This window comes from Prunus mume, linkage group LG4, assembly GCF_029339155.1.
Source record: "Prunus mume cultivar Tortuosa linkage group LG4, ASM2933915v1, whole genome shotgun sequence".
In the NCBI taxonomy this organism is placed as follows: domain Eukaryota; kingdom Viridiplantae; phylum Streptophyta; class Magnoliopsida; order Rosales; family Rosaceae; genus Prunus; species Prunus mume.
The window spans coordinates 18125931-18149312 of NC_142701.1; the positions used below are offsets into that span (position 1 = coordinate 18125931).

At 38.1% G+C, this 23382-nt stretch overlaps 5 protein-coding genes across 5 annotated transcripts; 3 read left to right on the forward strand and 2 right to left on the reverse strand.

Annotated features, from left to right (window-relative positions):
• Positions 1–1013: 1013 nt before the first annotated feature.
• LOC103329828 (polyribonucleotide nucleotidyltransferase) lies at positions 1014–8376 on the reverse strand. The gene is given in 17 exon segments (XM_008232348.2): positions 1014–1633; positions 2185–2808; positions 2947–3090; positions 3283–3362; positions 3927–4010; positions 4137–4356; positions 4693–4823; positions 4908–5033; positions 5727–5889; positions 5973–6110; positions 6491–6610; positions 6730–6891; positions 6972–7097; positions 7237–7407; positions 7525–7680; positions 7934–8127; positions 8130–8376. Coding segments are annotated over 17 exon segments (2889 nt in total). The 5' UTR covers positions 8272–8376; the 3' UTR covers positions 1014–1525.
• Positions 8377–11495: 3119 nt separating this feature from the next.
• Positions 11496–15948, forward strand: LOC103329829 (Isocitrate/isopropylmalate dehydrogenase family protein). Its single transcript, XM_008232349.3, has 15 exons — positions 11496–11899; positions 12225–12268; positions 12370–12479; positions 12588–12625; positions 12854–12931; positions 13429–13482; positions 13562–13663; positions 13754–13842; positions 13932–14035; positions 14530–14598; positions 14687–14802; positions 14898–14932; positions 14996–15138; positions 15292–15414; positions 15647–15948. Exons 1-15 carry the CDS (start codon positions 11650–11652, stop codon positions 15738–15740), a joined length of 1449 nt encoding a protein of 482 aa, XP_008230571.1. The 5' UTR covers positions 11496–11649; the 3' UTR covers positions 15741–15948.
• A 459-nt stretch (positions 15949–16407) lies between these two features.
• On the forward strand, positions 16408–17755 carry LOC103329830 (glutaredoxin). The gene is made up of 4 exons (XM_008232350.3): positions 16408–16625; positions 16716–16804; positions 17237–17335; positions 17463–17755. Exons 1-4 carry the CDS (start codon positions 16570–16572, stop codon positions 17540–17542), a joined length of 324 nt encoding a protein of 107 aa, XP_008230572.1. The 5' UTR covers positions 16408–16569; the 3' UTR covers positions 17543–17755.
• Positions 17756–17904: 149 nt separating this feature from the next.
• LOC103329832 (uncharacterized) lies at positions 17905–20447 on the reverse strand. The gene is made up of 9 exons (XM_008232351.2): positions 20145–20447; positions 19736–20071; positions 19503–19536; positions 19093–19302; positions 18893–18982; positions 18633–18698; positions 18449–18540; positions 18231–18278; positions 17905–18115 (listed from the first exon to the last, which is right to left on the reverse strand). The coding sequence occupies exons 2-9, from the start codon at positions 20068–20070 to the stop codon at positions 18004–18006; spliced, it is 987 nt and encodes a 328-aa protein (XP_008230573.2). The 5' UTR covers position 20071; positions 20145–20447; the 3' UTR covers positions 17905–18003.
• A 311-nt stretch (positions 20448–20758) lies between these two features.
• Positions 20759–22818, forward strand: LOC103329833 (S-adenosyl-L-methionine-dependent methyltransferases superfamily protein). The gene is made up of 4 exons (XM_008232353.3): positions 20759–20901; positions 21197–21653; positions 21994–22238; positions 22411–22818. The coding sequence occupies exons 2-4, from the start codon at positions 21205–21207 to the stop codon at positions 22650–22652; spliced, it is 936 nt and encodes a 311-aa protein (XP_008230575.2). The 5' UTR covers positions 20759–20901; positions 21197–21204; the 3' UTR covers positions 22653–22818.
• The last annotated feature ends 564 nt before the right edge of the window (positions 22819–23382 follow it).

The following is a 23382-nucleotide window of genomic DNA, read 5'->3' on the forward strand; positions in this document are numbered from 1 at the left end:
TTTTCAGGCCCAACTGGGCCAGGCCTTCTGCCCTTCCGAATTTTTATATTTTTTCCAACACCGGTACTGGGCTACTGACAATGAGCCCCATTTTGACCCTCGTGCTTGGGCCACAGTTCGGATCCGTAAACTTTCAGCCCTAGTTTACTGCCATCCAATTTGGTCTTACCATTTTGGGCCTGAAGTTATGGCCGTCCAATTTGTAATTAATTTAGCCAACCAATTTCTAGCTCAATCATTTGCACTACACTTCAAGTTTCTTTGGGGCCCCGAATTCTAGCCAACACGTTTGAGCCCACTAATTTTTTGAGATGCCGACCAAATTAATTTGCTTAACACCCAGTAGTTTTATTTCTGCACCTTTAAGGGACGAATTTTGGGCCTGATTTACTGGCCGACTTCTGGTTCTGCTTTTAGGTTATTGGGCCCACTTCTAGGCCTGTTTGGGGTGACTTTTGGGCCCTTTATTGGGCCGACTTATGGGCCTGACTTCACTTACTGGGCCCAATTCAGGGCCCGTTTTGGCATTATTGGGCCGTGATCTGGTCATGGTTTCAGTTTAGTGGGCCGACTTTGTTGCCCTTTTTCTGTTCTTGGGCCGACTTCTGGGCCAAATTTGACAACGCTGGGCAGTTTTCTGGGCCTGATTTCATATTATTGGGCCGAATTTTGAGGCCCTTTTTATTTTATTGGGCCCATCTCTAGGAATGATATGACGTTACTGGGCCCAATATGATTTTGATTTGACATTATTGGGCCTTCTTATGAGCCTGATTTAACGTTATTAGGCCCTACTTCTGGGCTTCTGTCATATCATTGGGCTGACTATGGGCCTATTTGACGTTACTGGGCGAACTCTGGACCCATTTAGTCCGACTTTTGGGCCTTCTTATTTTATTATGCTGACTTCTGGGCCTTAATGGACGTTATTGGCAAACTTTTGGACCTGTTTCCACAATTATTGGGCGGCCTTTTGGACCTTAATTTGAACGTTATAGGTGTGCGATTTCCAGTTTCTTGCCATGAGTTTAAGCTTAAATAATAAATCGTCTTCCGATATGTTACATTGGTTTCTCAATGCCAAGAGTTTGCTTGGACTTAGCTTGGGTACTCTTCGGGCTCAAAGATTTGTTTAGGCTTCATAGCGGCCCAATTACACTTTGTCAGCGGATGCAATCCCTGAATGATGGAATTAGCAGGAAAAAAATAAAAGGAATGACAAGCCGGTAAAATATGTACAAGAGAAGTCTATGAAAGTGAAAAGAAACAGAGAGAAAACTGGGGCCATGCTTGGCTAAAACGTGACACCGAAATCACGGGAAACCAGTTCATGAGCTACCGTTCCTGGCATTTCCAAATATGACCCGTGGTTTCAAGATATTATCTTCCAACCAGCTTTTGTATGAAACCTGCAAAAGCTTCTCGGTAGTTGTTCGGCTAGGCGACCGTCTCTCTATTCTGCCACTGCAACCAGAATTTCCTCAAGATGATTGCCTTGACAGTTATCTACGTGACAAAAACATTGCTACTCATCATCATCCACCAGGGACATTACTGGAATCCCTTTGCTAGAAAAACTAACACATACAACTCGTAACTCATCATCGACTTCGAAGTCGTTCTTACCATTGGTCTGCACGGCAAAACAAAGGTTAGTAAATACGTCATTTATAAAAAGGGGCATATTTTCCATCGGACCAAAATAAAATAAATACAACTCTTTTCGTTGAGTTCATGGTCATCTCACGCCATTAAATGTAAGGCAAAATAATGTACCATAACCTAGGTTGATCATTCTAGCTAATTGCATGTACCCGTTTTTCAATCTTCCATTGGATGATAAACAAAAGATGTACATCATGCCAAAGGGAGAGTAAAGGCGATGTTACTCCCACTTATAGACTGAGCGACTGAGATGGATGAGTGACATGAATCAGAACTGTGTTGAGCAACAGGCTTAGACAACAAAATGTGGATATTTAGACAAACGAGTGGCAAGGCAACATATGGAAATGCCTGAAAGTGACTATACTAGCAAGAAAAGATTCTTGTAACCAAAACCAAGGTACAGTATGAAGGCTTGAAGGGAGTGGATATTGGGTAACTACTAGGAAGGAATCTAATTATTCACCCAAAGAAAAAGAAAAATACTTCTCTGTCCTATAAAAACAAGATGGCACATACCTCAAACCGATACATTCCTCGAATTCCCCCACCTAGGTCAAGCACCAATCCCCCCGTGCGGATCTGATAAACCTTGGCAGTAACCTTTGTTCCTATCTTCAGAGTTTTTGCAGTTACAGGGCTTCTAACTTCAGTTTTATCTCCTTCCTTCTGTGAGAAAGATTTTGACATCTTATCATTAATAGTTTGAAGGAGGCCAGGCTTAGCAAGTACTGAACTATCTTGATGGAATGTTTTTGGCTTGTGATCTGTTTCTGAAGCACCAACAGGCCTAGAAGTATCTTTAGAATTCTGAACCAAACCAGCAGATTTTTCTTCCTCATCACACTCTGCTGCACTTCGAATTAGAATTGGTGGACTAGAAGAAGAGGCATTAATGCCTCCAGCTTCAGATATAGAGCTCTGATTTTGTTGTCCATTAGACGAAAGGTCTCCAGCAGATGCCCAAATACTAGGTGCTTCTTTGGTGGATGAAACAGATTCCTCAACCACATTATTTGTCTCAGATCTAGGTCGAGGTAAAGTAGCTTTAAGGGATAATTTAATGTTACCGCGAACATCCTGGCCTATGCATATCAAGGAAAGCTGCTCCCCAATAGATATCACGTCTGAAACCCGAGAAACCTGATAATAATAAAAAAGCCATAAATGTCACAAAGAAATAGAAAAATCTCCTGTAATATATATAAAGTTGTTCCATAAACATTTTTATACACAGAGGGTGTGGGGAGGAATTCTAAAGCAATGCAATATTCTACGTACTGGTTCATGTGACAACTCAGAAATGTGCAGAAGGCCTTGCTGACCACCATTAAACTCCACAAATGCACCATATTCCTTGATTGAAGATACTCTTCCTTTATAGATCCCACCAATTTCGATCTCACGCCCAAGTATGAAATCAACCTGAAGGACAGAATAAACCAATAAAGGCAACACAAGAAATGACTAGAGAGAGAGAGAGAGAGAGAGAGAGAGAGCCTGGAGGCACTCAAAGATGCATCATGTTTATAAAGCTTTGAATGGAATTCAATGCCGTAGAAAAACAACATTATAATCAACTCAAGAAATATAATAGCTGACTGAGTGGCAAAATACCTTTTCCAGTACTTTTTCCATTACAGATTGATTCTTAGCAACTATGGTGAGTGTTCCATCACTTACGGAGATCCGTGCACCTGAAATCAACAGAACTAACTATCAGAGATACAGCCTGTAATATATATTTGTCAACAAACAAAATTTTGTTTAAATGGAGAGAAATAAAGAGTGGGTCAAGCAACTTCCTGAAATAAATAAGCAACAATTGTCGAGTTAATCAATATGCATAAATTTTATATCATGGGCAGTCTATGATGGCATCAAAAACTTGTGCATAACATAATAATCAACCAGAAGGAAATTTTTTTTAACAAAACCCACAAAGAACATGCGCATAACATAAATACATGAAGATGAAAACAAAATAAACGAAACCCAAATTCCATCCATGAGACGGTTTAGGTAAGTACTATAGCTGTAGACTGTTTTCCCTGTGTTATTTTAGGAGTGAAAACATTATATAATGCGCCCAAACTACAGTGCTGACAAAACCAAATGACTCTGAATATAGATAACAAAAGTAAAATCCAAAGGCCAGATAATATTATCAACAGAAGGGGCTCAATAATTTGTAAGAAAGAAGTGCAAAACATCCTTGTTTCTTTATGGATTAAAAATAAAGAGAGAAAAAAGAATCACACCTGTTTCATCTTCAATTTTTCTTTTTAGAGCACCAAGAGGGCCAAGCAAGCGACGAAGTGCATCATTACTGTACTTCAAGGTAGCTGCACCAGCAATCTTAAATCTTGAAGCTCAATACACACACACACACACACACACACACATATTATTGCCTAAGAGATGTCACTGGCTAAAAACAAAAGACAAAAGAACTAAGTTGAAAACTCAACCTAATCGAGGAGAATTTCTATCATCTTGAGTGCGTGGCACGCTGATCTCTCTCTCCATGTGGTCAAGTATTTGAATGCGACCTTTACGTGCAGGCTCTAAGCTTTCACAAATAATATCTAAAGGAATTCCAGCAGGTTTTATATCCAACTGAATTGCCGTAATTCCTCTCTGCGTGCCAGCAATTTTAAAGTCCATGTCCCCCAAATGATCTTCCAGACCCTAAAAAATTAAATAAACTTCTAAGTTGACTAATAATATAAATAAAACATAGATATATTGGTATAATTTGTAAAATCTGGAATCAGAAACCCACAAGTAGTAGTTATAAAGCTTCGGCTATAAATTCTAAAATATTCAATTTAAAGCACAATGAAGAAATAAACCAAAGCAAAAAAAATGAGACATGCATAACTGAGAAAGAAAATGAAAAAGTGAAGGTCTGATATGGCATTTAAAGGCAAATTCAGTTTGAGAAATAACAGAAATCATTGACTATTTTCATAAGGCCACCATGCAACAGGTAAAACTCAACATAAAGCCAAGTAAAAATCTCACCAGAATATCAGTCAATATACGGTAATCCTTTATTGAGCCAGTTGATTGATCAACTTCACTAACAAGACCTACCGAGACACCAGCTACATGCTCGCGCAGTGGAATGCCAGCATCCATCAAAGCCATACTGCCTACAGAAACCAAATAAAATAACTATAATTAAATACACAAAAAGATTGGCAATAGCTACTACTGCAGTAAACTGAAAAGAATACCTCCACAGACAGTTGCCATTGATGTCGAACCATCAGACGCCATTACTTCAGAATTGATACGGACAGTATAAGGAAAATCATCTTCAGGAGGTAATACAGCAAGGAGAGCTTTCTCCGCTAGAGTTCCTATTCATTCAAAACCAACTACAAATTTTTATAATTATTAACTTGTTTAACAATTATCATTTCTATTTCTACTCTAGAAGGTAAAACTTCTATGTCATTAAGAACGTTGTGCATTTACACAGAAACATCTAGGAATTCACTTATCTATATCCTAAACCACTTATCTATGTCCTAAAACGTCTGATGCTAGATTGAAAACGACAATTAATAAATACATTTATGTAAAACATCACAGGCATCTCACTTCAGTTTAAAGTGAGCCTAGAACCCACTGTTGCTTTGGTAAATGGAAATAAATCAACAGGGCAAACAATATACATATTTAGATAGTTGCTAAATCAAGTGTGATGTGGGCACAGGTTATTGCAACCATCAGACTCCAAAAAAGGATGCAGTAGCATCACTTTCAGATACATGTGGCAGTGTTTCTTTCTTGGGCTTCACGACCCCATATACCATATTACCATTATGTATGAAGTATGTACAATCATATTATAGCAATTGCATTCTTACTTGGGCTTTAGAAAACACAAACTAGGTATAAGTCCAGCCGCATAAATTCAAAAGGTTATTAAAGCTTTTAAAAAAAAGTAAACTCAAGCAGCCACCAGGCCCAAAGCCTAGAGCAGACCCAAAAGGCAAAGTGAAAAATTAAAATCACATTGCTCCATTTAGCGAGTAGGCAATGATTACCGTGACCAACTTCACGCCTGTTCAAGCCACCTCGTTTACCGACTTCATTTATACAGAATGGGGGGAAGCTGTAGTGAAGCATGAAGCGTTTTGTTGGGGGACCAACAATAGACTCCAAGCGTTGAGCATCACCAGGTGCCCCAAGTGTTACAGTACAAAGAACCTGTGTGTAACACCAAATATGTACCGAGAGTTGGAATGAAGTTTTAAACACTTCAAAATCCAGTATTTTAAATGCATACTGACCTGTGTGTCTCCACGATTAAAAAGCGATGATCCATGCAGCATAGGCAAATTACCAGCTTCGCAATACAAAGGCCTAACTTCATCAAGACACCTCCCATCAAGTCTGAATCCTTCCGCAATAATTCTTCTACGGACAACCTAATATTTTTTCCATTAATCATAATGAAAGATGTGAGAACTAAAAGAGAAAATGTGCCTATTCCAGAGTGTGTGTGTGTGTGTGTGTGTGGCAGAAGAATACAACTAAGAAAATAAAGAGAGTCAGTCGGCAGCTCCTAATAGAAAACCTAACTACCTAATTCAGATAAATGCCTATCCCAAAATCAACATTTCCAAATGCCATATTCCATTTATCATATAATAGGTCGTAACTTGTTAAGTATAATGGAAAATGTAGAGGTTCTTGAAGATAATGATACGACTAAGGTGAAGGATGCACACAGACATACAATATGAAAGTAATCAAAACAAGGAAAAAGATACTGAATTCTGTTTAGCTTCATTTCGGCATGGCTTACCTTTTTCCTCACTGTGTCTACTGCCTTCGGTAAAAGTCTCAAGCTTTCTTCATCACACTCTTCTTCAAGTACTTTTTTCACATCTTGCATGATATTCTCTAGGGCCTCTCCGCGTTCAAACTGGAAATTAAAGTATTCCACAATTGAAACCCAAAAGAAGACACAATACAGAATTACCATGCATGAAGAGAAGGAATTCAAAAAGAAACAGACGATGTACACATAAAGATGACATGAACCTTGCCATATGTAGGATCAGTGAAAACAGCTTCTATAGGAGCTTCTGCCAATTTACCGACTTTCTCCAATGTTCTATCTGGCATCATTGACAATTTATATTCCTTCTTGTGCTTACCAGCTTTAGCAGCCAGTTTGATTTGAGGTTCAATATACTTAACTGCCTGAAATCAGAGTCCAGTTTCTTAGTAGAATTCCATAAATAAAGAGACTTCACAAAATCGTTGCAGGTTTCATGACTTACCTCAGGATGAGCCAATCTTAACCCAGCTTCTAGATCTTTTTCTGAGATCTCACGAGCCTGCACATCAATCATTAAGGTTTTGTCCCTCGTACAGGCATACACTAAGTTGAGATCACTTAAGCTAAGCTGCATTTATACACAATAAGGACCAATCAGATGAAGTGAGTTTGAGTGAAAAAAATATTTAGAGGCATAAAAACGATCACAAGTGAATATGTGGGCATTGGCAGTTGAAAGACAGAAAAGAATCACTAGTAAGCATTACCTCATCCATAGTTGGGTTAACAATAAACTGCCCAGAAATCCTGCCTATACGAATCACTCCAATGGGGCCAGCCCAAGGAATATCTGATAACATAAGTGCAGCAGATGTAGCATTAGCTGCCAGCACATCTGGATCTTGTTTTCCATCAGAGGAAAGAACACTCGCTGTTACCTATGTATGAACATCAGGAAATGCATATTCAGAGACCAGAGACCATTATTGCCGCAAAAGAGTGCCAATCATAAATATAAAAAACAACCTAAACCAACCTAAACCATAACACCATACCTGAACCTCATGGTAAAACCCAGCAGGAAATAGGGGACGTATTGGTCGATCAATGATTCGACCACACAAGAGTTCACGCTCTTTTGGCGCTCCCTCCCTTCGCATGAATGTGTTCGGAATAACACCTTGGGCGAATTGCTTCTCTTGATAATCAACCTTACAGTAAGCAATACGCCAAAATGCAATAAGAACCACAAAGTGATTAATAAACAAACATGCAAAAAGAACATGACCGCATGAAAGGGACCGTATTGAAACAGAGGCTCTTACTAGAATTATAATCGCCATATTATCACATAGAAGTTTTACCCATTAACTGCTACTACGATCAGTGAAGCTTCAAATAATTGAAGAATTTATGCATTCGACATAAAGAAATTCGAAAATGTAAGTTTAATTAGAGACATACAGTTAGAGGCAAAAAATCACGAACGGCATCGCCTTTGGCAGCGGCCACGGTGGATAAGACTTTGGTCTCTTCCATGCCTAAAACGACGGCTCCGTTAGCGAAGCGAGCGATCTTTCCGGATTCAAGTGTAATTAAACGATCTCCGATTTCAAATTCTTCTTTGAAAGTCTCGAGTACCTTGGTGCCTGCTACGGGGATTCAGGATCGAGTTGCCGCTGCGACTGAGACGAGAAGCCCATGCGGCCGCTGCAAATTGTTCGGAACCCTAGGGCTCGCCATGTGAGAAAGTGAGGGAGATTGTTGAGCAGTGGATTGGCTCGGTTAGCCATGAACGCCATGGCGGTTGTGGAAATGAGAAAAAGAGAGAGTGAGAGAGAGCTGTCGAGGGTTTAGGGTTTAAGAGTTTTAGCGCGGGATCGAAAACTGATAAGTGAGGGAGTGGAAAGTGAAAAGTTTTACCCCCAAAAAAGGAGGATAAAAATAGACTGTTTATTAACGGATTGGACTGTCGAAATGAAAATGATCTATCAAAAAGGGCCTGAATTTGATCAGGAGGCCCAAAACTAAGATGAATCTGAGACAATTGTTCTGGGGCCGCTTGGTTTTGGTAACATATATAGCTATAAAACCCTAATTTACTTATTTTGAACGTGGCAGCTTCATCTTTATAAAAAATAAAAAAACGACGTCATACTAAAAAGTTTTAATAAAATATTACATAACAAACATGTTTTATTTATCACTTTTTATACGAGGCATATTGTGAGGAAGAATTCGAAGACATGATATCTAGTGAACAACTGTTCTTAACTATATCCTCTTGCAATAGCCGGTCAAATAATGTGTTTATATTCATAATCTTTGATGTTTGGGTAGAGGATGAAACTCTCCGAAATACCCATACGCAATGTATCTGCTTATGTATGTATGCTTAGCGAATAAAGCTTCTATTCCAACCCAAAAGAATAAACAAATATTACATAACCAATGTGTGTTTCATTTTAATTAAAAATAATAATAAAACATAAATTGTGCTTATTCGGAAAACAGAAAGATCCAAAATTTTGAAATACAAAAAACTACAAAGGGAGCATTCCCACGTGGTGAAGAAAAGAGTAAACAAAAGCTACTGGACAGTGGACAAGGTGAGCAGCTATATATCTGGAGTTAGAATCACATGACAATAAGGAGAAAACGAATCTAGGCCACAAGAACCTCCTGTAGACTGACCCGTGAAAATCCAAGAAAAATAAAAAAGCAAAAGCCCATTTTGTTGCTGAATTCATTTGTTCCATTTCTGTTGTTGGGTCTTTTTCTATGATAACTGGGTTTCTCTGGTTTGCTGGATTTTTGCAAACTCACGAGCCCAAGAGAATGTCTGTCTTTGTTTGTATTATTGCAATTCTGTGGGGTAGTGTCACTGTCCCTCTCCGCTGGCGGCTACAGAGAGATAGTAAATATATATATCCACAGTTGGGAAAAGGATATCTCCTTTGGTGCTGCTGCTCTCACCTCACACACATTTTTAAATGCAGCAAAAGGGAGTTTGGATTTGTTGTTTTGCCAGTGAACTGTCAGACCAACCAAAGGACCTTTTTCTTGGCATCTTCTTGTTTAATTTTATGTCCTTTTCTCTGATTTCTAAAGGTTTCTCTAATCAAATTTCCATCTCAATCAAAGGGCTGTTTGTGACAATTCACTCTTTCTTTTTCTTTTCTTTTTGCAGCATTTTTTTTTTCCAACTTTTCAGTTTTGCCACAGTGCCAGTGGTGGGGCTTTGATCTTTATGCAACAACACAAAAAGATTGATTACTTACTAGAAACATTTCTTTTGTTCATGTAAATGCAAAGCTTCCATTCATTTATTGTTCCATTTGGTCCTTCCTCTGCCAAGAATGAAGGCCAGAATCCAAGAACAGGTCCAAAAAGGAAAGGAAAAGAAAATAAATTCTCATAGCATCTATGTATGTCATCTTTCTCAATCAACTGAAATGAACTTTAATAATTAAAAGCACAGAACTTGGAAGTAAAATAAATATAAACAGAGAGAGTACAATTAGAATGGAACAAAACAAGTTATTGCTAGAAAGTTAGACATATATAAGAATGATCATAGCTGCAGAAGCTGAAGGAGCTTTCAAGCATGAAAACTGAGCAACCATGCTGCTGTTCAAGTCAAGGCCCAGCTGGGGCCTTGAGTGAACTCACCTTCACCTGTTGTGAAGTGGGTTTGCACCATTTGGTGTGATTCTCTTCTGTTCTTCATCAGCAGCTGGGAGTGATCTGAAGAAGCCATGGTTGCTAAATCTTCTGTGCTTCAACTTTAAGTTTCTGCCATTCCCAGAGCTATTCTGGTTGCTGCTTCTGTAGTTGAAGTTCCATATCTTGAAGAAAACACTCCCTGATGATGAGCTTGGCCTTGAAGAATGTTGCTTCAACTTGGATTTGGTTCTAACATGTACCATTAACACCCCTTCCAATAATAGCACAAACACGATCAAAATTGCAATTTTTGATTTGTTGTACCTCATATTTTTCGCTTAAGCTACACTCCAGTTTTGTGCTGCTGCTTCACACAAGCGGTGAATGCAAATTATGGATTACACCACACTTCATAAATCTCTCTCTCTCTCTCTCTCTCTCTCTCTCTCTCTCTCTCAGGCGTACTTATAGGTGGGTGGAAGGATTATCAAATCAACTGAGATAGATACAGTTGGTGGGACTGTAAAGAGACATGTCACTAGACTGCCTTCTTTTATTCAGAAAAAGGGAACAAAATATTCCAAAGATATATATGATTTTGAAAACTGAGCTATTATTGGAAAATTATAATTCAATTTGAAAGAATGTGAAATCAATATTTTCACGTTCCCAAAATACAATACCAACTTATATATATGTGAAATTTAAAAATCTCATATATAGTTTCAACATTTATTAAAGACGAGAGAAACCTAAAAAATATATTCTTTATAAGGATTTTTAGGTTTTAGACATAAAAAAAATTTCACTTTTGGAAAAAGACAAAAAAACCACTCAACTTTCAAATCAAAGACATGCAAATATATTGGATTCATTAAGAAATCTAAAAATAAATAAGGGTATTTTTGTCCATTTTTGCTTCTTTTAAAAATTTTCTCTCTCCTTTTGCTTTTTCCAAAATGTCTCTTTTTTATACTTAATAATCTATTTTTTTATTATAGATTAGCCCAAATTTAAAGATTGTATCTTGCAAATCATGCATGCAGATGCGCTTAGGCCAATTAGTGAGGGTAGTGTGCATATGGCTGAGCTCAAAAATTTATTTATAAATTAGGGTAATTTAGAATATTACATTGTTATAGTAAAAATAAAAAAATTGCAAGCCAGGCATCGGGTTGTTCTGTGCGGGCCTAGTGATTGTCGAGCCCAATGCTTATTGATAGGCCTTTTAGACCTGGGACCACGACGCCAGCCCGCCAGCCCGCCAGCCCGTCGGCAGATGCTGACGCTCACACCGAATCATCGTCTCAATATTCTCGTCCGTCCGATGTAATTACTCAAAGACTCAACACACCTCCCTGCCGATCAAATGAAAACGGTAATAAAAAAGTAGAGCACTAGAGCTGAGCTCATTTCTATAGAGACAAACGCAGCGTAAGACCAAATTCTGGAGTTCGAGCAAAGCATCTTCGCAGTCGCAACTCGTAACGCAAACTCATATAAGTATATATTGAATGCTAAGAGCGAGACTGCAATTGAGCGCCATGTCGCGCGCTGCGATGATATCGTCGTCAGCTTCGTCCTCTGTAGCCATGAGAAACCCTAGCTTGTCCTTCTCTTCGTCCCCGAGACTCTTCAATGGAGTGCCTGCTGGGAATCGTGTTTCGTTCTCCGTTCGCTTTAGTCACACTTCGTTGCGATGCTACGCTTCGTCCCCCGGCTTCGATAAAATTCGGGTTCAGAATCCTATTGTTGAAATGGACGGTCAGTTCCCTAAATGCTACGACCATACTGCTTTATTATTTAGCGATGCTCTGCTTGGTTTATGAGAAAGCACAGGAAAAATACGAATGTTGGTTTCGATTTATGCGAAAACTTATACAATGCGAAGTAGTTGAATGAAGTTCAGTTGAGTCGTCAGGATGATAAGATTTCAGATAATGAATTTTTTTCAGTCTTTTTAATAACTCTGTTTTCACAGCTACCAAACGGAGCATAACTTGTAGGATGATGCAGTTTCGTTTTCTGTGAACTTAATTGTTGCTGTGCTTATCTACCGTATTGATTGTTGTATTATTTTTCCAATTAGGTGATGAAATGACGAGGATCATATGGAAAACGATTAAAGATAAAGTCTGAAGATTCATTTCAATGTGAATTTCACTTTAGTAATGCTTTATTGTGGAATTTGATTTGATTTAATGGGGGTTTTTTTCCGTCATATGCAATTGCAGCTTATCTTTCCCCATCTGGATTTGGATATAAAGTATTATGATTTAGGAATTTTGAACCGTGATGCTACTGATGACCGAGTTACAGTGGAGAGTGCCGAAGCCGCTCTTAAGTAAGTAGTTTGATTCACTTTAATTTAATTTTCTGAATTCAAGGGATTAATGAATGATTAGCAATTTGCTTCTCGTATTTGTTTTATTTAAACGTTTTTGCTCTTCAGGTACAATGTTGCCGTGAAATGTGCTACAATAACTCCTGGTTAGTTGTTTTTGTTTTTCCTTAATTCTGTGTTTGTCTATATTACCATGATAAACTTGAACCCTTTCCAAGGGACATTGTGGCTGTGTTCAAAACTTCAATATGCTCAAACCCTTTCCAAAAGATGTGCAAACAGATGATCTCTCTGTTCTCCCAGGACATTTTAACTGTTATCTTATGGAAATAGTAGTTCTGTTTCATCTAATTTCAGGTTCTCATACTTCGCAGATGAGACCAGAGTGAAGGAGTTTGGGCTGAAATCAATGTGGAGGAGTCCCAATGGCACAATTAGAAACATTCTAAACGGTTTGTATCTAATAAATTTTCTTCTTTGAATTCAAACCAGAATTCTAATGCTCTTAGTTTTGTTACTTACTCATTCATTTCAATAATAGTTTTAGTTGGCATACCTCACTGTTGGAAAGTTGGTCTTTCTTTTGGGTTTAAACATCAAGTATCATAGTTAATATGTGACCAAGAGTTCTTGCAGTGGAGTTCTTAGAGTGGTTTCTGATAGTAGCTACTGTAATGCAAGTTTACAGTAGTCTCTTTGCAACAGCTCATTAAGCTTTGTTGTGCACAGATTTTGTGAAGAAGCAGTTTTCTTATTTAAGTGTCCCAGCTTCATTCCAGTTGCTTTATACTTGTTTCATCTTGTTCATTTTTCTTTTAAATATGGTTAACCATTAAAATGACCTGTCTATGTACATAGCCTAGTTTGACTTTCTTATGAGGCTTCTCTTTCCCTAATATTTTTCAAACAATTTATAATAAAATATAAATTTTTATGCTTGATCTTGTAGGTACTGTTTTCCGTGAACCTATCCTATGCAGAAACATCCCTAGAATAGTACCTGGTAATAGTTTGGACTCTTTTATAATCCTCAAAGTTAGTAATATATTGTTGGAACTGCTCAATACTTGTCCAATTCTCAGGTTGGAAAAAACCCATATGTATTGGTAGGCATGCCTTTGGTGATCAGTATCGAGCCACTGATACAGTTATTAAAGGGCCGGGAAAGCTTAAAATGGTTTTTGGTAAGTTGATTTCATGGTCATATGATTGAGCTGGTGTAGTAATTTCCTATTAAACACGGGTTTTGACATCTATCCGTCTCTGTTGCTCAGTCCCAGAAGGAGGGGATGCCCCTGTGGAACTTGATGTTTATGATTTCAAAGGGCCTGGTGTGGCCCTTTCTATGTATAACGTTGATGAGGTTTGCCTTACCACATTTTGGACACACCATACCATTGTGGGCAACTGTGTTGATCAACTCTGCTAACAAACTCTTGTATAATCTGTTAGTCTATTCGAGCTTTTGCTGACTCGTCAATGTCGTTCGCATTTTCCAAGAAGTGGCCACTATACTTGAGCACCAAAAACACAATTCTTAAGAAATATGATGGCAGGTAAATTTACTTTTGTTGGAATAATCCAATTTTCAACTCTTCTTTCTTTCTTTTTTCTTTAAGTATGTTGTCCTGTAGTTTAGGCCTGATTCTATTTAGTCCTTATAGTTACTTTCAGTGAATTTATCCTTATAGTTTGCTAACATTTTCAATGAGGCCCAAAAAATTATAGCTGCATCACAGTGGTAGACAGAAATTATCAAAACATGATGAATTTGCCCTTCATCATGGCTTGTTTCTACATTTCTATCACATTGCTCTTTCTGCCTTGACAAATCTAAAGCAAACGTTCACGTTTTCTGTCAACCACTGTGACTGAAATGAAAATTTGGACCACAATGAAAGCGTTAGAAAATTATAAGGTAAATATGTTGAACTTAAACTAATGGGACTAAAGCGGAACCAGACTTAAACTATACGGATCAAAAGTATAATTTTGCCTAATTTTTTTAAAGAAAAAATATACGAAATGTTGAGTTCTAGGACTGCCACAGGTTTAAGGACATATTTGAGGAGGTTTATGACGAGAAGTGGAAGAAGAAGTTTGAAGAAAACTCTATATGGTATGTATTGTCTATGGTAAATATGGAATCATGCATTGTCGCATGGCATATATTGAAATAATTAATTGAAGATTTTATTGGCATTTAGGTATGAACATCGGCTAATAGATGACATGGTGGCTTATGCACTCAAAAGTGAGGGTGGTTATGTTTGGGCTTGCAAAAATTATGATGGAGATGTCCAAAGTGATTTGCTTGCTCAAGGTGCTGTTGAACTCTCTCTCTCTCTCTCTCTCTCTCTCTCTCTCGATCCAGAGTTCAATAATTTGTTCTGTTTTTTTATTTTTTTTGGTGTGCAGGATTTGGCTCTTTGGGCCTCATGGCTTCTGTGTTGGTATGCATCAAACAGTAACTTTCATTATTTCTATGCCACAAACTCTAACCAGTGTCTCTGCAGTTATCCTCAGATGGGAAGACAATAGAAGCTGAAGCAGCTCATGGGACAGTAACTCGTCATTTTCGGTTACATCAAAATGGACAAGAAACCAGTACAAACAGTATTGCTTCAATATTTGCATGGACACGAGGCTTAGAGCACAGGTACTGTGTTAATGAAGTGTGACAACGTGCTTTACAGTGGCAATCTGCCTTGTGTAACAGTAATTATTCAAGATTGAACTATTAGATAAATCATTTTGGCTTGCATTTTTTCTTTTTGCATCAGATAACCTGAAAAATCTTTACTGTTTCCAGGGCCAAATTAGATAAAAATGATAGGTTGCTGGATTTTGTTCGAAAGTTGGAGGCTGCATGCATTGAGACAGTGGAGGCAGGAAAAATGACCAAGGATCTTGCCATTTTGACCCATGGTTCCAAGTAAGTAGATTCTTGGCTCTGTTTAACAAGGTAGTTGGGGTGTGCACAGTCCAAAGCAACGGCATAAATTGGCTTTTCTTCCGTGAATTTGCTGTTTGGGACCATCCGCATTATCTTTGTACATGGTCAATTTAATTTGCCTTCGTCTGTGTGCATCTGATGGAGGTGACTAACTTAGCCAGAGGGGATGGATCTTTGGGGTACTAAACTAAGAAGGTTATGTTTCATGCAGGGTATCGAGGGAGTTCTACTTGAACACCGAAGAATTTATTGACGCTGTCGCAAAGAATGTTGAGCAAAAGCTTCTGGAACCTGCTGTGGTTTAACTATATCGATGCTAATCTATAAGAGAAGGTCATTTAGGAAAAGTTTTTCAGTGGGAATATGTGAATCTGTTTTTATTTTAAAAAATTAGCAATTCAATTAGAGATGGGGGTTTTTCCCTGGAACATATTCTCAGAGATAAAAACTAGAATTATAAATCCTTCTCTAAATGTAGCCATTGTCAAGGCCAATAAGCAAATTTACTTTTAACGACTGTTTCACCACCAATTTTCACTCGTTCAATCTTGTGTTTATATATTTCAATTAAACTCAAGATTTCTTCGTCCGGACGATGTTTGTGATTATGCTATTAATGTAGTCATGATCACCATTTGCATCATAATCTTCTATTGAAAATTCAATAAAAATAAAACTTGGATACATGGTCAGCCATGTTTAAATATTGGCATTGGGTTTATTTATAAATTTGTATAAAAACATTTGGATTTTTAGTTACCGAACGTCGTCGATTATGGTAATGCCACTGACGAACGTAATGACGTCGTAGAGTGATGTGAAATTTGGTGATCTTGGACAGCGACCAACGTCGGGCATTACAAACGAATATATTGACCACAAATCATTGACGGTTAAAGAAGAGAAGAAAAGAAAAAGCCCATTACGGCCCTCAAGAAGAATGCAAAAGAAAAATCAAAGACATACGTGCAAGGTCGGTTGTCTATCATCCACACACTGCGGCCCACTACATATACCGCTCTGACGCTCTGCATCTTCCGAAACGCTCTCTATTCTAAGAAGAAGATTGCGAGGATTTTGGAATTTAGGGTTGCGAAAAGAGAGAGAGAGAGAGAGAGAGAGAGAGAGAGAGCTATGGCATTGACAAAGGCGAAGGAGATCGTGTCGTCCAATTCGGTCGTCGTGTTCAGGTTCTTTTTATCGAACTTTGATAAATTGTTATGCGTGTGTTTATTGTTTTAAGAAAGGCTATGGATCTGTAAATTAATTTGCAATTGCAGCAAGACGTATTGCCCCTACTGCGTGAGCGTGAAGCAGCTCTTGACTCAATTGGGAGCTAAATTCAAGGCCATTGAGCTGGACACTGAGAGTCAGTTCCACTTTCTCCTTTCAATCTTTTTAATTTTTTTTAAAAATATATATGTATATGTATATAATTCTACATCTAATCTAGTCCTCCTTGTTTGGTTGTTTGGAGTTGAGTATATAAACATGTCCCCCGCAAAAGCTAGAAGTTTTTGTATCATTGTTTATTTGATGATGGGGTTTTTTTTTTTGGGTGTGTGTGTTGCTAATTACATTTAAATATTGAAAACAAAACTCAAAAGAGACAAAAAAAACACCCGCTTTTGATGCTTGGATTGGATTGGACCTGGTAAACCTGAATTTGGTGATTAGGTCAAGTAATTAGGAATTAGTTTTGATGTTATGAAATATGAAAGTGTTTAGGACTTGTTTCACGTATTTGCTTTAATTGAGCTTTTTTTATTTGTAAATGGTGGTTTTGTTTTGGCATTCGAAGGTGATGGAGCTCAGATACAGTCAGCACTGGGTGAGTGGTCTGGCCAGCGGACTGTACCCAATGTGTTCATTGGTGGAAACCACATTGGTGGATGTGACAGTAAGATTTTAAAATCCCTTGACCATGGCTCTTAATTGATTAGGTTTAATTGTGTGCCTTCCTTCCACATTATTAAAAGTCTTTTTATCTCATTGGTTAATGTATATTTGATGATGTTGTTCTGCAGCAACAACTGCCTTGCACAAGGAAGGAAAACTGGTGCCTCTGTTGTCTCAAGCTGGAGCTGTTACCAAAACTTCTGCTTAAAGCAGGAGTTGGCTAATTGGATGAATGATTAGTAAAGTATAATAATTTCAGTTATGTGCTTCTGTTTGATCTGTTACACCTTTTCAGATCAAAACGCACATTCAACTTGAAAGTGCTTGGTAATTTGATGTTTCGATTTGGATATATGTGCGTCTTTGAATTTTCTTGATTGTGAATATATAATCCCAGGATCTATTCTTTGGTTTTGATTCATTATCCTGCTTATTATGGTGTGGTTTAGATTGAATTTAAAGCTGGTGTATAATAGGTGCAGACGTGAGCAAGGGCAGCAAGCCCACCTCCTCGCACTCATTACTCAAGCTCGAATCCCTCACGCTGTAAATTAGATTAATATAGAGTAATTTAAAAGAAAGAAATCGAATTGAATGAAGAAAAACTACAATTTTGGATAAGGGGGGAAAATTAAGTGCGTGGTTCTTTAGTTCATCTCTCTTACTTACCTAGCACTGGTAAGACTGGGGAAACCATTTTGACAAGAGGTGATGTTTTAATCCCACAATTAGGGCAAAGACATCGTAGCTTGGGATATGAGTCAATGCCATCAGTAAGTACCTGCAATTCAGTATCACAAAATGAAATGCATTAATACACTACTAAACATGCAATTAAGTCCTAATGTAATGGGGAATAATGTCGGAATGGGTAGAGAGATGGATAACAAACATACCACAGCGGGGCATATGGTGATGATAAGTCAAGAAATGGGTATGGCCACCTGCAACAAAGTGAGCAATGACGTTTTATTTTATTTTAAAAAATAATGAAATTAGTATGTTTGTAGATATGGATGTATAAGACAAATTTGTAAATGACGGGAATAATATTGTTTTGTTATGCAAGTTTGAAGTTCTTGTCATGCATGTACAAAAGGATAACCAAAATTACCATACTGATACAAAAGCATGAATGGTCCACTGGAAAATGACAAAAGCACCCGTCCATAAAATAAATAAAGATATCCGAACAAAGGGGAGTCGCTGCAAAAGTTGAGAAAGTTAACCATGAAAGAAGCTATAGATATATGTTGTATGAGTTTAAAGTGAGGGAGAGAAAAAAAATGTGAACATACCAAGCAATTCAACATTGCATCTCCAAGGAGTAAAACGGCATTGATTGTGTGCATGTTCACGGTCATCTGACATAGAAGGGAACATAAACAAGAAGTATAAACCTTAAGCTAGATAGGAAAATAAGACATACTTATCAACAGTTCAGATGAATCAACTATATTTGATCTAAACAATGTCTATGTTCTTACAAATCTATAATCCATGACCATATCTTTTCGGTGCCTAATAACGATCCAATAAATTTGTATGCGCTACTTACAAAATTCAGATTGTAATCTTTGACGGTGAGAAACGGAAATATAACGATCCAATAAACGCAATCAGTAAGCATCACTGCCCCAGCATTCATCTGAATAGATTTCAATTGAGTTCATTAACAAAGCAAGCTTGCCAGACAGATATATAATGAGTTTATTAACAAAGCTATTGCATTCATCAATCATTCGGGAAAAAAGGGACCTGGAACATAGCTTCAAAGACAAAACTGCATTTGGCTGCTGCTAGGTGAAGACAACTTTCCTCTTCAGGATTTGAGTCTTTCTCCTGGTATTCAAGGGGAATGTATGCTCCATCCTCTGCATCTGTCCCAACATGATAATCGCCTGAAGTAACCATGCTGCTGATTTTATTGTACCACCAACATCCATAAATGGAGAGAAGAGATCCACACTACAAAAAAGAGAGGCAAAAGAGGAAAGAAGTTCTGAGCATAGTCTAAAGAGATCTGAGAACACAGATAAACTGGGAGTTTCTGTAGTGTGGAAATGATCGCATCATACGATTCTGAAATACATAGACATTGGATATGCCACCAAATTAATTGAGGTGATTCAGTGAAAGGCAAAACGAAGATCAGAAAGCAAGCATACCCCAAAATAAATGGTAAGCAAGGTAAAAGTCCACCTGTCCAGCATCCAGAAAACATTACATCCTGAAGATGGAAGTACCATAAAAAAAATAAACACACTTCATAACTAGAAAGAAACGAATTAAGCTGGAAACCTGGTTCAGTTTTTATGTTTTTGGGTTTTGCAGGATCTATAAATAACCCCAGAATTCAAAGCATAGCACAAGATGAGCCCAAACATAAGACAAGGCTTACTGAGTATAGTAGTAAAATATGCCACCTCCACTGATAACAACTCTGGCAATCAGTGTTGCCAAAAGCAGACAGAATGCAGTTACTCGATAAATCAGCAACCAAATTGGGTGAATTTCTTTGAGGCACGGTTTCCACGTTTTATCACTGCATAAATCCTGATTTGCATCCTGCTGAGTTTCTCTCCTGTCAGATTTCAAATGGCCTGAAGCATCATATTTCCATATCATTAATAATGCTATAACAATCGGTGTGAATAACCAAATTGCACATAGCAAGACTCTCCAGTTCAACCAATAGCTCAGGTTAGTAGTATCAGCCGTAACCTCCAGCTGCATCCTGCCAGAGCAATGACGATGTTACTCGTAACTTTCTTTGTGGTTGAAACAGTAAATATAAGCACGCAGCATACCTGATTGTGAGACGGACTAATCAATGGCGACGACACCAAGGGAAGTTCCTTCCAATAACCCAATTTGGGTCGTTTCGTTGCTAAGAGAAGGCTAAGATTCTCAGGACAGCTAAATCTATTTTACTCTTCTTTCAATTCCTCAGCAACCAAACGGACCCAAAATTTGAAGCAGGGTTCTCTGCTAATGGTAGTGTGAAAGAAAGACCCTTTTGGCCAGCTCCTTGTATATATCCTCTGCTAAAGTTCAGGTTTGTGGATAACTCATTTTGGCTCAATCCATTAGAGAGCGGTTGGTTTCAACTCGGTTTTCTGATCTTTGATTTGATACTAATAGGAGAAAAAAGGGGAAAATGCAGAGATTACCCTCCAAAATACAGAGCTACTCTGTCCATGAAAGAAGGGCCATATGGGCTGAAACCTACTATTTTCATGGGCTGAAACCTACCATCAAGCCCAGAATAAGACCCTTTTTTGTTCACCTACTCAGAACCCCAATCGGAAGGCCCAAACCTCCAGTGCTCCTTAAACCTACGATCCAGCCTTCCCCTCCCTCCCTCCCCTTCTTTTTCTTTTTCTTCGGCTCTTGTTCAGTGTGAAACTGTGAGGCTGAAATACCGAATCATTTTGTCTTGTTTGATTGTATGCTTCTCTCTCTTCTTCTTCTTCAGCTCTCCACGTGAACCCAGTTACCCAGTCCTCCTTCTTCGGCTCTTCTTTTTCTGAGGAGTTGGATATCAACATCTGGTGGATTGCAGAAGTAAGCACTTTGTAATTTTACTTCAACTGCTTTGTTATTATCTCTTTTTGATAATCTTATCAGGTGATAAATTGATAACTGGTTTGTTTGTTTGCTCCTCCTTTTATATTTTTGTTAAAGGAGTGCCCTTTTAGTTATGTGCTAACACACTCAGGTTTCCCTTTTAGTGAGAACAATTAACTGTTACAACATTGATGAACAAACGAAACTTGTGGACAAACTATTTGCTTTTGTTATAATGCTAAATGCTCAACTTCCATGAATGTTAAACTCAAATCCATATTAACAATGTCAGGGTTGAGGATGTTGCCCATTGATTCAACAAAGAAGTTATCTTTTACTCGCTGTATTCGTGATGGAGATTTGGTTATTGTCTATGAGAGGTATGACAACATGAAAGCTATTAAAGTGTGTGATGGTTCTGTACTTGAAAATCGGTTTGGCGTGTTTAAACATTCAGACTGGGTAGGAAAGCAATTTGGTTCCAAGGTTTTCAGCAACAAGGGTGGATTTGTTTACTTGTTAGCTCCTACTCCTGAACTTTGGACTTTGGTTCTAAGCCACAGGACTCAGATTCTCTATATTGCGGACATTAGCTTTGTAATCATGTTCTTGGAAATAGTTCCTGGCTGTTTGGTTCTTGAGTCAGGGACTGGAAGTGGATCTTTAACTACATCACTTGCAAGGACTGTAGCTCCTAAAGGACATGTCTATACATTTGATTTCCATGAGCAAAGGGCGGTCTCTGCTAGGTAAGAAGTGGAGATCACTTTTTTCCTTGTTCCTTATTATTGTAATGTTAATTGGTTTCCATGCTTTGGTATCTCCTTCCATGTACAAATTAGATTTGTATAGGCTTTGCCTTCCGAAACATGCAAACTTTGAGTTCAGAAGTTGTACAAATTAGATTTACTTTTCGTCATGTTGTTTTAGCCTCACATAAACTCAGTCTACTCAAATTAAAATTGAAGAAACTTAAACCAGTGGCTTACTTTCTCTGCAAAACCAGGCTTCCGTACTAAGATTAAGCTATTTCCTCTGTTGAGAAGGTTATCATTATTGAAAGGCTCACATGATCTTTTACTTTTATAGGGAGGATTTTGAGAAGACGGGATTAAGCAACTTGGTCACTGTAGGAGTTAGAGATATTCAGGGTGAAGGATTTCCAGATGAACTTTCTGGTATGGCAGATTCTGTCTTCCTGGACCTACCCCAACCCTGGTTGGCCATCCCATCAGCTGGGAAAATGCTGAAACAAGATGGTATATTGTGCTCCTTCTCCCCATGTATTGAGCAGGTGGGACGAGCGTCAGAGACTATGAGATCAAGCTTTACAGGTGGGCTTTGATGCGGCTATCTCCTTTGTGCTTTGTATTGCGTGTTCTTTTGGACTTACTTTGCTTCTTCCGAGTGTTTTCTCTTACATTTTTTATTATTAAATTTCTTCCCTAATGGAGCATGTAAGTCTATTTTTTACGTCTAAGATCTGTATCTTCTGCTTGTGTATAGATATAAGGACTTTTGAGATACTCCTTCGGACATATGAAGTTCGAGAAGGGAAATTGGATGACTTCCAGGGTGACGAAGCTGGTTCTCTTGGATCTCTTCCACGCAAAAGGCGGCAGCGATCAAATGAAGGAAGCAATGTGCGAGAAACTACTGGTCCTCCCACAGTCATGGCTAGGCCGTGCAGCGAGGCCAAAGGTCACACTGGCTATTTGACATTTGCAAGACTTAAATGCCTCTCATAAATTATGCATTTTTAATCTATATATGAGATATAGAGTCTGATTCTTGAGTCCGGTTCATTTCCCGTCTTATGTGAGGGGAATACCCCAGATAGTTGGGATAAGGTTCTGTTGTTTGTGCTGTTTTTGTAAGGGGAATTCTTTTTAACTAGAAAGTTTTTGAGTGAAATCACATTAGACGGCTACTAAGCACAAATTTCACAAGGCGAAAATGCCAAGCATTCAGAGCCGAGGAAAGAATTCTCCAAAACATTATATTATGCATAGTAGTTTTCTTTAGCTGCTATTTAGTTTGAACATTCTCTCTATTTAACTTCTGTTTTCTTTCCATCCCCTGTTAACTAAAGTCCAAGTAATCACTATGATGTGCCAATTGCTGAATTATTTATTTGTAGTAAAACTCAATATCTAGACAGAAACGTAGTTCCATTCTGTTCTGTCCCCTTCTCAAGTATCGTTGTCTTCTTTAGGCCAGTGGCTTTTGGTTCAGTATCTTAGTCATCAATTATTTTGAAAAATAAATGGTAGACGATAAAAGAAAACCAAACAAATACCATATTGCGGATTGTGGAAGATTGGTTCTCAGAAGGCAGTAAGCCTCAAAATATAAGCGCTTAAGGCCACATGTTTGTCTCAGCGAATTTTGTACACAGGATGCTGAGATCCATCCCATCCATTCATTCCACTGGTAGCTTAACACCACGCAGTGCTAACTTACAAAACCCTGCAATGA